Source organism: Limulus polyphemus, unplaced genomic scaffold, assembly GCF_000517525.1.
Source record: "Limulus polyphemus unplaced genomic scaffold, Limulus_polyphemus-2.1.2 Scaffold415, whole genome shotgun sequence".
Taxonomy (NCBI): Eukaryota; Metazoa; Arthropoda; class Merostomata; order Xiphosura; family Limulidae; genus Limulus; species Limulus polyphemus.
In genome coordinates, this window is record NW_013666025.1 from 129,261 (window position 1) to 142,271 (window position 13,011).

Here is a 13,011-nt window from a genome sequence, read left to right on the forward strand (position 1 = left end):
ATATATCAATAAGTTTGGTATCAAACTGTATATTATAATTTAAAATTTAGAATTATACGTTACTCAATTTGTTACTTTAAAAGTAAATATTAAAAAAACAACAGATAAACATCAATTTTTGTGTGTCATGTGGTATGTTGAATGCAACACTGGTTCAGGTTAGATATTTGTGAGGTCAAAATACTAAGTCTGTAGTTTCATACGAATTAGAAACTCAAATTACAGATATTGACAAGCTAGAATATAAAATAAGAAGGTCTTATCTTTTCAATTTGCTAAGATATTGCTCACATAATAAATCAAACATAGTGGCACCCCGCTCACCTCCTTCCATTTTTGGAAATGCTCACTTATAAAAACTTATATATATATATGACATGAATAACCAATCGGAAGCTCAGAATGTCCCCCTAGTGGTTTTCTAAGCCTTTCTAATGTACCTAGTGTCATTTCTTTCATTTAAATCAAGATTTCAATGAGGTAGGTTGTGTCTTTAGTTTTCTCTAAATTTCTTATTTTTTTTAGACCCAAATACAGCTTAGTTAGTATGTTTGATAAATTATAGTATAATTCTATGGTACTGATGTAGTAATTTATGATTTTTTAGTTACTCAAAAGAAGATATATATATATATATATAAAACCTAAAAAAATATTTTGTTTCATGTCTTCCATGTGCAAAATTTTTAAAGGCTTAGCAACCTACATCAAGCAGCAACCGAGTACAAAGGTTGTAACTAGAAGAGATAATTGTTTGGTTTACTTCTTTATTTACTGTTCTATGTTTTAAGAAAAATATGTTTAAGAACTTATTTCAAAAAAGCAATAATCTATATACATATATAATGTATAATAATTGAACTGTGACTGTATTTTAGTCCACTAAAACACAACCAAGACAGGTCACTTTGTAAAGACTAAAGGTTAGTTTAATATAATTGAATACGGTAACATGAGTACATGTGATCCGCATCATTGTAACTTCTATATTGTTAGTCAGGCATGGGTGAAAGGTCAATATAATAAAAATGTATAGTGTTATTAGATTTAAGCTATTTCGTCTAAACATTTATGTTTTCTTGTTATAATCTGTCTTCATTCTAGAATTAAAGATGCATAATTCATGTTTATTTCTTAATTCTTTATGGTGGTTGCAAGATCGGTCAAATTTACCAAACCCGTACAGAGATTAATTATTGAAAATAACAGATAAAATATAAAGTTTTTTCATAAGAAACGTTTGATAACTATTTGTACACCATAAAGATTTTGCATGTGAAATTTCAAAAATTTTCTGATGCATAAAAGTATTTTTAATGTTGAGATGAAAATTACTTTTCATGATAGATTGGCAAGATGTGAAAAGAAAAAAAATGCATGAGAGAAACATTGCTTTACAAACCTTAAAACTTAATAATAAAAAAAATTAGATATTTTGCGTATGAAAGCATTATAATGTTTACTAATAAACTGCCAAATTTTGTTAACATTCACTTACTAATTTAAAAGTTATAGCATTAAAACTATAACAAGCACAAAATGGTTTGTGGCCCGGGTTGAAAGAGTTAATCGTTTTAATGTGTTACTTCTAAACTTTTTTGTTTATTAGCCTCTTCTCACTTAAAAGCTTATAATATTTTTTTATACTTATTAAGTCATTTATTGCTTTTTAAATTTTTCAAATTGAATGGAACTAGCAAAAAAAATTGAAATGTCTGTAATTAATGATTTTTTCATATTGCCATAATTTTAATACTTCTTATAATACATCAGTTTCCACCTTTTGAATAATTTCAATCTCTACCAAGAGGTAATCTTATATCATCACAAGTTTTCTTGCCAAATAGTAACATTGTATTCTCGTTTTCGTAGGATTGACTTGAATTTGTATTTTCTGAAATATATATTTTCTCACACATTGTGACAAGAATCTTTACTAGCTTTATCATATCAAGTCTTAAGGAAAATTATTTTTAATAAAGAATTAGTTTATTTAGTTTTAGTAGAGTAGTTTTATAAAAAAAACTGTAAAGAGAGACACACAAAGTGATATCAGTTGTATTTTTAGTTTGTTATAGCTTTGTTCTACTTTTCCTACATTACAAATTTCATGTAAAACAGTTTAGGACTAAAAACTAAATTATGAATTGTTGTGCCTGAAGTGTCATATTAAATGAAATATAGTTAAAAAAAACAAAGAAACTGAAATTAAGATTAGTTTCATGAAAATAATTGATTAGTTGAATGCAATAAATTAATGAGCCTGATGATTAATCTATTAGAAAATTCCACTAATCTCCCAGTTCTAATTAACATATTCAGGATAAGTTAGGGTAGGTAATAAGAATTAAATCTTATTTTTTATTGAACATTATTACACTGCACTGTAGCATGCCATCATCAAAATAGAGAATGTTTTCATGCATTCCATCGAATAAAGAACCAAGTTTATTTGTTTCATATATGTTCTTTTAGCAAATATTAATTTTTTTCCCTCACTTCTTATAGCACATTTACTTCCTATAAGGCTGAAGCCCTTGTTTCTAATATGCAGTTGCCTAAATGGACTTTCAATTGAAATACACTAGGGAAATAGTAATTGTAACTGATTTATGTGCACAGTGCCAAATCCTTTTCTTAATAATGTTATGTAGTTTTATAGAATTATCACTCATTAAACATACATCAGTTATGTGTTTTTGATACAAACCACCAACATTCAAATTGATAAAATAATAATTTTCAAATCAAACAAACCAAATTAACAGTATAAAGAATTAGGACCAATTAGGAGAGGGGGCCAGAAGGGCCATTTGGCTTGGGCCTCAAGCTCAAAGGGGGGCCTCAAATTTATACACAGAAAAAGGCTAGAAAAACATTCATTAAATGTTAAATAATGTTAATAAATATATGTTAAATAAAAAAATATTCAAATTATGTTTCACTTTTTTGGGGGCTTATGATTGTCTTATTTTGTTTTCATGTGTCATCATTTTTTTTTTATTATAGCCATGGGCCTCAAAAGATAGAAGTGGCTCGGGCCTCTCTGAACCTCTGAGAGGGCCTGTAAAGAATATAAGGTGTTGATTTTTTTGGTTTTACAGTAATATGTAGGTATTGATGGACTTGAGAAGTCTTGAGTCGTAGTGAAAGTATATGTTTTTGAATTGTATAATAGTATACACAGTGCTATACTTTTAGTATGGTAGTTTTATCCAACAAGATAAATTAAGCTCTATATTTTCAAACACTTCATAGTCATCATATTATTTTAAGGTATTACACAACCTGCACAGTATCATGATCCTTTTTAACAGTTTGTTTTAAAAATGTCACAGTTGAATCTTTCCACAGAGTATTTAACTATTTGCGAGAATTTTGAAGAGAACACTTCCTGGTCATAACATGTGAAAGCATGGTATGAGAGTCTTGTTAACATCTACGCATTAAACTCCTTCTCAATCCTTAGCAATGGCATCATGTGAGATTCATGTTGCCAAAACTAATGAGACTACACTTAGTCAATCATTGTTATGTTATGGTTTGAGAGCATTGTTAGAGGTCAATAGTTTGAGAAACTGTTACTCCAAAGAAGGATAGTAATATAGTTCCCATCAATAAACTGAAACAAACATTGCTATAAAAAAAGTTTTAAATATTGTATTGTGGGAAAACAAAAAGTGAAATTTATACAAAAATAATGAGAAGAAACATCTATATAAGAAAATCCAAACTCTTGTTTGTAATGCTCCCTTTGTTGGTAATGCTCAAATCTCTTTTGGTAACATTCAGATTGGCTCAGTGGTTTGTTTCAAGTGGAAGTCTTGTGAAATACCACCTGAGTGGAGATTTTTTATAACTTTTTTTTTAATTATTAATTCTTTATGTTTAGAGAAGGATACTACATTATTAAAAAAAACACTAACATTGTACTTTACATTAGGGATTTGAATTGGTTGTTAACATTTGATTACGAAGTTTGGGGGTTACAGTGGTTATGGTACCCATGATAGTGGAAGTCTTGAGTTCATATCCCAGTAGAGTCAGGATTTTATGTTAAATTATTTTATTATTATATCTATTTCTTTATATATTTATTATCATATTTACAACAAGTTTTTTGAATATTTGGAAAAATATGAATACAAATATATATTAAGTAAGGGATAATGTCATATTACATAATAAACACAAGTGACTGTATGTGTCAAAAAACTTTAAATGTCTTTTCAACACAATAGATGGTGCTACAATAAATTATTGATATATTTTACCTTCGGTAATAGAGATTTTTAAAATTTTTGTCAAAATATTTATAAATATTTTTAAAGAAAAGTCCTACGTTCATGTATTTGCCCTTCACTATAAAATTCATTGCCTTTACAATCACGATTAATAAATTGCAGGGTCACACAGTTGATGATGTATGACTATTTCTTCAAGAACCAGTTTTTTTCTCATGGTTCAATCTGTAAGGCTTTATCAAGAAGAACATTTGAACATAACCTAAAAATATATATAAATCAAAATTGCAATGAAGAACAACTTAGAGGAGATGACCATTTATATCCATATAAAAATATTGTTTTCGTGAAATACTAGAAAAGGACAGATATTCTCCATACATATATTGTTACTACAATATAATTAGTTTTATGAAACATTTTCATAAAGCATTCACCATCATATGATGGGCATTTATCTAGTAAAATATATTACCCACTAAGTGCTTGTTGGCAAAAATTATTATAATGATAGAATAAAAACACAATTTCTTTTAACAAATTTCAACATAACTGTTACGATAACTACGATGCCAACTTTTTGCCTGATATAATTTAAAGCTAGTTTCAATAATAGTCATGTTCTTTGGATGGATTCGTGATGAAACTCTTTCATGGGAATAACTTTAGATGGTAGTTTGTTCCATGGATTAACAATCTATTGGAGAAATAACTTCCTCAACTGGTGATGTTTTTAACTTATTCAAACCTTAAGTTATGTCCTATTGTTCTCAGAATTCAACACAAAAGAAATCTGATGCAAATTTCTTATCAGTTCCCTCAACAATTCTGAATACATCATTCACTCAGATCACCCCTGACCTTTTTCTTTAAAAGAGAGAATAGTAGTCCTCCTCTGAACTCTCCAACAGTTTAAGTCTTTCCAAAGATTAAAGGACAAACACTGAAGTGTGTGTGGTATAACTATTATGTAAATTATGAAAATAGGTCCTGATAGGCAAACAAATTTTGATTGTTGTGAGAGGTCATCTCACTTGCTGCTACTACTGAATGTGATTAATTAAAACTACTTAGGTATTTAAGTTTTTCTTTGAACGAATTTCAAGAAAATAAAAAATACATAATTAATTATTGTAATTTACTCAAGTGCTTCATTAGAGGCTTTTAGTGACATCTTCTTTTGTTTGTATAATTTTTTCTAAATATTTTAGTACATATAATTAGTAATCATTAATTGCCTATTCCTGTGTACATTCTGTTATAGCCAAATCCACAAGAATAGGCTTTGAGAAGTCAAAAAGAGTTTGTTGAAAAATATAAATTTGAAGATATTCAAGAGACAGATAGGCCTGAATTGAGTAACAGAAACTATAGCTCAAGCTGTATCATGTTACCGTATTACCTTGTATCACATGACTGGCTGTTTTTGCTTTAACAATTAATGGATGATTTTACATTTATTTTTGATTGTTGTTTTTTATGTTTCATTCAGATTGTATATACTTTTATGAGACTTAGAAGAAAATGACAAATTGGTTTAGTTCATAAAAAGACGTTAATTGTAAAGAAAATGTTTTATATTAATTTGAGCATTTTTTATAATATCTCTCTAGTTATAAAAACATTAAGAAAATTAACACATAAAAAAAAATCAAGAATTTGTAGTGATCCAGAAATGTCTTGCAGCTAAGTTTATATGTAACAATATGATATGCAGGCAGGTGTTTTTAACTGTTTTTGATTATATATGAATTTAAAAATTTTTGTTTAGTTTGTATGCAATTTTAGCATAAAAATGTGGTCCAGAAAGTCATTGAAATTACCTTGTTCTAGTTCTTTTATTCCTTTGTACTCTGGTTTGAATCCCTGTCCCAACAAACATGCTTGCCCTTTCAGCTGTTGGGCCATTATAATGTGATGGTCAATCCCACTATTTGTTGTAAAAAAGTAGCCCAAGAATTGGCAGTGGTTGGTGGTGACTAGCTGCCTTCCCTGTAGTCTTTCATTACTAAATTAGGGATGGCTAGTGCAGATAGCCTTCATGTAGCTTTGTGCAAAATTCAAAACAAACCTTTGTACTCTATAACAGATAATGTCTATTCTGCCGTAGAGGTTACTGTCGTAACATTTATCATCCAGGTTAAAAAAATAAGTGTTTCTGATATCCTTTGTTGGCTGAGTTGATATCATCTGAATATTACACCTAACCAGTGCTGTAAGAGAACATAGGTCACAAGGTGATGCTGTAGACTGGACAAAGAAAGCGTGTTTACCTGTTAAATTCAATCACATTTTTACTTCAGTCATACTTGGTTTTTGTTATAACAAGCTGATAATTGTAGGGAAATCAGTTCTGAAAATACTACAGCAATAAACAAGTTATCTTTTAATATATTTTTGAACATTTTGCTGTGCCTAGACTCGTTCCATCTTGGATTAATAAATTGTGTTATATACTTTCAGTCGAGTGACCCTAGCAGTGATGGACCTCCTTCACCCTCTCCCATTAGTGGACTGAATGCCCCAAAATTTGGAACTTTGATACCCAACAGAATATTTGTGGGTGGAATTTCTCCAAGTGTAAGCATGTTGATTTGTCTTGTGGAAAAGTATCTACTCATGTAAATGTTTATTGTTGGTATTTAGATGTTTTTGAAATTATTTGTATATGAGAAATACCTCAGGTATTCAATGTACACGTATTTTGATATTGTAGTACCTGAAAATGACATTGTGTATATTGTTAAGGTGAATGTTAAAGAAATTAAAGTTTTGTGACTGTCTAAATGTATGTAATAGTAAGTAGTATTTTAGATAACATCTGTATGGTAACCAACTTTTTTAGAACTTATGTGGTCTACTAATAATTCTTTGTCCTTTTTTTTCATTGAAAGAAATAAAACAAAAACTTTAAAATATTGTTCATGTCTTAAAACTTGTTTATTGTTCGATATAAGGAGCATGATATTTATGGATTCCAATTTTTCATCAGGTTAACCTGGCATCATCAGGTACAACAACTGCAAGTTCATGTCTGTTTTTTAATAAAAAACGTGTTTTACATGAATTAATTGTTTGATTTATATGTTTTGATGGTACAGCAATATTTTAATCAAATTATGCATGATATGCTTATTTTTTTGCATACCATACTACAGTAATGTGTACCTGTACCTTGATGTGTGTGAAGATAGAGGCATGCCATACTATATAACTTTGGACTTTATTTGCTGCTGCACAAAAGAGCTAAAGGTGTCTTGCTTCAGGTTTTAAATTGTTTTAAATTTGAAACATTTGTACTGATGGATTATTGCTATAAATCACTGTATGCTGGATTATGAAAAAACAACAAAAAACAGTACTATATTTTATATCTAGGATTACCATAACCTTTAACCTCATTATTTTGGATTTTTTTTCACTTGTCTTCACGAAAACCTTTTGAAAATGACACATTGGGGGAAGACAAGTTCATGACTTGTGTATGTTTATGGATTATTTATTAAGACCATGCAATTTGTAAAAGTTTTTATATGGTACAGTATGAGGTGTTAACCCTTTTGGATTACTTCAACAAAGGTTTATGAGGGTTTAATCAAGTACACATATGTAGATGTTGCACTGATAAAATTCATTTCACTCTATGCTATAATTAGGTATTGACTAATACAAATAAGTATCAGTTTGGAATATATAAAAGCACATTACTGTATGATGTAGTTTTGTATTGATGTACATGCAATTATGTGACAATGCAGTACTTTAAGAAACTAGAAAAAAAAAAAAAACGAACCGGAAAACCTTTATCTCAATGACATACACACATTTATTTGGAAGTTCCAATTCTTTTGTTTGGGTTAGTCAGGAACAAGTGAATGATTTTTGTAGTATATTCACCAGTAGTATATTTTGTAGTATATTATTATGAACTGTATGGATAAAACTTTTTAGTATTGCTGTGAGTGAGATTATTTTATCACATGTATGCAGTATTGCTAGGTTAGTTTTATTGCAGGTTCATGTAAAATAACTTATAGAATCTAGTTTGATTAGTGTTATTTATTGGTTTTTGACAGTCTCTGTTTGAAAGAAATATTTCTCTGTAACTGTTTGTAATCTTTCTTGGTTTTGCAATACGCAAAGAGATGATACCAAATGTAAAAAAATATGTACTTGTATTTGTATAAATGTATTTTTACTCAGGATTAAATAAAATTTCTTTGATATAGTAGATTTGAGCTTCAATTGTAGGTCTATTAATTAAGTTTATATAGCTGCTGGACTTTTTACACATCAAATAATGTAAAAGAGTGAGATGCAGAACCTGTAACTGTGATCTCAGATCACTTCATTAGTTCAAACAATAAGTTATTGTCTCCAAATATTTATTTGTTCCCATTTTTAACATAGTTTTGTTTTAACAAGTGAAGTGATATTCAGACCCAAAATTTTCTTGTAATTGTACCTGTTAGTGCACTGATGAAAATAATGTAATATTTTTATTTTAGACAACAGAAGCAGAACTTCATGCACTATTCTCAAACTACGGAAATGTCAAGGCCACAAAAATCATAGCAGATCGAGCAGGTGTATCAAAAGGGTAATTGCATTTTCATTACTGTTGATATAATGTAGGAATACAAAAAGCTGTTATAAAGAAATATTAGTCTGTTCACCTATTTTTATTGTTTTCTTTTGTAAGCTGTTTGTAGACTTTGTCCACTAAATGTTATTGTAAAAAAAATCATTTGGTTATGAAAATCTTTGGGTTGGAAGGAATGACAAACCATAGTGAAAAAATACTTTGTATTTAGTGATACAGGAAAAAAGTTTTAGCAATATATTGTATATTATGTCTTTCAATTAACATAAGATACTAGGCAATAATTACACACAAAAAAATATTTAACTATAGAATTTTTTTACAATTGTTGTAAGCTATATTTTCAATGTTTTAATTTAGATGTTCGCCAAAGGGAGCTAATGATGGTGATTTAGTCATCTAGAATTTCATGAAGTATGTGGAAACAAGATTTTCTAGAATTTCCTTGCTCATAAGTTATGATAACTCTCACTTCTAACAATGAATAACTAACTCACTGATTACTCATTACTTTGTAATCAACTCTAACTGCTCATTCATTATTCACTGATTCTCGTATTTATACCATACCCTTATTTCTACATTTGCATCATCATTAGCTCCCTCTATCAAACATTAAAAATGTAGTTTACCTTAGAATATATGGTCTGACCCACTAGTTATGCTATGTGACAAGTACATGTACTAGCTTTTGTTGTAATAAAGACTGGATTTTTGGTTGTTTCTTGTTTAAAAAGTGCATACAGAGTTTGTACACTGTTCTTTATATGTCTTTTCAAAAATAAACGTTCTTACAGTGTAGTGATTGCATATCTGATGAGAGTAAAAACTTAAAAATTATAAGAATACCCACCAGTTACCTTAGGCTTAATTGGAGATAATTTTTATCTTGAATTTGTGTAGCACTTGTAATTCTTATTCCAAAACTTACTTATCTGCTCTCCCACTTTTAGTTATCTAGTTATTACTCGACTGCTAAGGTTTTTTTTTTTTTTACCCATCTAAGCATAGGTCTGAATTTTTTCTTGCTTGCTCCAGTCTTTTATACCCCACTTGATTGGGGGGGGGAGTCATTCTTGGTTGAGACTGTCATTGATCTTATTCGTAGTGAGATGGGGAGACATATATTCAATTCTGTGGTGATCCTCTGGGGGGCTCTGAAGCCACAATTGAGGGCAATCCTTGACATTCTGGAGAGAATTTTGATTAGCTTTTTCCTTTGCCTTCTTTTAGTGTGTTGGCTTTTCTAGTCTGTTTGGCAGATAGCCCAACATTGCTTTGCTCTAACACAACAAATTTATCTGACAAAATATTGTTCCAATCAACTGTAATCAACACACTCTTTAAATGACCTATCAAAAATAAACAGGAGGCCACTTTGGGATAAACTGCCTTTGACTTGTTTTCTTCTGTTGATTCATTGAGAGTGTGATGTTTTGGGTCTTTTCCTGGTTCCTTTTGAGCCTACACATTATTTGATGGCTGAAAGGTCTGGGAGCACATTTTTAGTTTTTTTCTCCATCCATGGATATTGTGGTTCATGCTAGAAGGAATACATCTCAGTTACGTGAAGGGGCAGTTATGCCGTACTCGACATGTTGTCGGAACTGTGTGATTTAGCCTACCACTGCTAGGTGGAAGCATTTTCTGACTCTCAAATAATATATCTGCTCCTCGAATTTTGGGGTTCTAAGGCAGAGTTTGTGGTTAAACTGAATAAATCAATGCCCCCTAATGGGACAGAGTAAGTCTACGGAGTTACAACTCTAAAATCCAACATTTGGTTTTCCTTTCCTTTCACTTCACTTTATTGGATGATTCTCAGGATCACCAATTTCATTGATGACTAGCTGAATCCATTGTTAGGATGCATGTTAGTTAAATTTTTGGCTCCCTGTAGTTGTTGGAGTCCCGAATTTCATTGGCTCCTATAGGGGGTCATAGTTCTGCCCCTATTCGTGGGTCCCGACATCAGCCCCTTGGTACATTGGTACCCAGAATAGATTCTGTCTATATACAAGAGTTCCGCTGCTTGGCCGGATTGCCACCAGTGACATTGGTGATTATTGTGTACCTTCAGGGTCTGTGGGGAATTGACTCCGATAATTTCTGGACATGTGTTAACCTTGATTACGGATCAAGGAGCACTGCAGGTCCTTGAGTTAGGATTAGTCATTCAGTTCACATCTTCACCACTGTTATTCACCCAACCTGTAGGGTTTCTGTCTCCCACAGATCATTGGGATTTGAAACTTAGTTCCAGGGCTATAAGAGTTTGGTTGGTCAGGGAGTAGTGCAAGAGTTGTGTAAGGTATTCAGAAGTTTTATTCCTGTCAGTTATTGAGCCTATGCAGACAGGAGATTAGTATTCAGTCATCAACCTTCTCATCTATATCAATGCCTAGATTCTTCAAGGTTCACAAGTTACTCATTCCTCAATCTGAGTTGACATTTTTTACTGGGATTGCAGATGTCCAAGTTTGTTGTAGTCGACTCTTACCTGCACAGTGCCATAGTGGTGGAGTTCCACCACTATTGGCATTTGTTGTGCACAAGGGTCAGATACTAAGTTACAGATTTTTAACCTTCAGACTCGCCTTCAGCTTCACAAAGGTACTGCTGTATGTTATGAGTTTCTTCTCATCACCTCCATTCCATCGCACTGTGCACACATAATTGCATGGATGACTGGTTACTGCTGGCACCATCTTGTCAATTGTCAGACCATCACATCCTGATTCTTCTTTCAGAAACAACCAAAACAGGCTTCATTTTCAGGGCAGAAACGTCTATTCATGCTCCAATTCCATATGTCTTGGTATTTTTCATCCCGTCTCTCAGTCAGGCTCAGCTGTCTCCCATCCAGCTCAACACTTTTGAATAGGTCGGCCGACTTTTACTCACCTCTCCTTCTCCCACTGCACAGATAGTTCTTTCTCTTCTGGGAATGTGGGCATCACTCGCATCCCTCATGCCTTTGGGACGAGACCACAAGAGATCCTTGTAATGGTCTTTATGCAACCAAGAGATCATAAACATTGATTCACTGATTCCCCAGTTTCTTTAGTTGCAATAATTTTTCAATCTCTAGGGATTGTTAAGTCGGGACACTATTACGAAATGGGTTCCTCTACTGCTATCTCGTCCATCTCTTCACAAATGCCTTGCTTCAGGTATGGGTTGCATATACCAACAGTCAGTAATCTCAGGGTCTATGCGCAGTTGAAGAGGCATCCCTACACAATATTTTTGTCCTACTTGCTCTTCAACAGATAGTGCCTCGTGGTCTCAGTTTATTAAGGGGAAAGTTGTCAGGCTTCACTCTGAAAATTCCATGGTGTTATCTTGTGTTTCTCATTGAGGTGGCATTTGGACCAGGGCTCCTTGTTTTCAAATTTTGGATTTCATTTTTTTGTGACTATTCCTATCTTATCACCTACTAGCTTGCCATGTTCCACGGGTGATTCCTGCAGTAGCAGGTCAATTGTATCAATCCAAACAGATTCTCCCAACAAAATAGATACTGCATTGCAAGTTCTGTTGGATTGGCTCCCATTTTGTAACTCTGATTGGTGGGTCGGCCTCTCATTGGATCACCCAACTACTGGCAATTTGGTCTCCAGTACCTCATCTTTGGGCTTTGGCAATGGATTCATTCCATCAGGATAGGATAGGATTACAACTCTTGGCCTTCCCTCCACTTCATATGTTATTCAGGGCACTAAATATGATTTGTTCCAACTCATTGTCGGGTCCTGTTGATAGCATCAGTGTTGGTTCAGTACATTGTCTCCTTGTAATTCTGAATGCGGAGTGGTCCTTGGTTGAGCACAGTTGTTCCATGTCCTCCCCATAATTCTGGGGGTATATGGGATGTACCTTGCTCACATAGTTGGGGAGTGAGAATGAGTGTTCATAATTCCAGACTGGATGAGTTCTATTTCCTTTGGTTGAGTAAGGCATACACGATCCCATCATTCTGATCTTGGGGGTGTTGCCTTTTGGACTTCTTCAGGTTGAGAGAAAGTTCTTCCAATTCAGTGTTGCTTACTTTCTCATTGTGATTCCGGTGGCTCAGAATGGTTCACTCAATGGCTACAGGTTGGGAACTGCTCGTAAGTGTGTGTGTGTGTCTATATATATATATATATATATATATATAGA

General features: G+C 32.2%; 1 protein-coding gene across 4 annotated transcripts in view; it reads left to right on the forward strand.

Moving 5' to 3' along the window:
- LOC106458090 (protein boule-like) overlaps nt 1–13,011 on the forward strand; it is a 47,332-nt gene that overhangs the window by 8,219 nt on the left and 26,102 nt on the right. For all 4 annotated transcript variants that reach the window (XR_002610307.1, XM_022384219.1, XM_022384218.1 and 1 more), the window contains exons 2-3: nt 6,708–6,824; nt 8,753–8,844. Coding sequence is in view for 3 of the 4 variants with exons in the window: in XM_022384219.1 (XP_022239927.1) it covers nt 6,708–6,824; nt 8,753–8,844 (209 nt within the window). In the remaining variant the exon portion in view is untranslated. The remainder of the gene's footprint in view (nt 1–6,707; nt 6,825–8,752; nt 8,845–13,011) is intronic.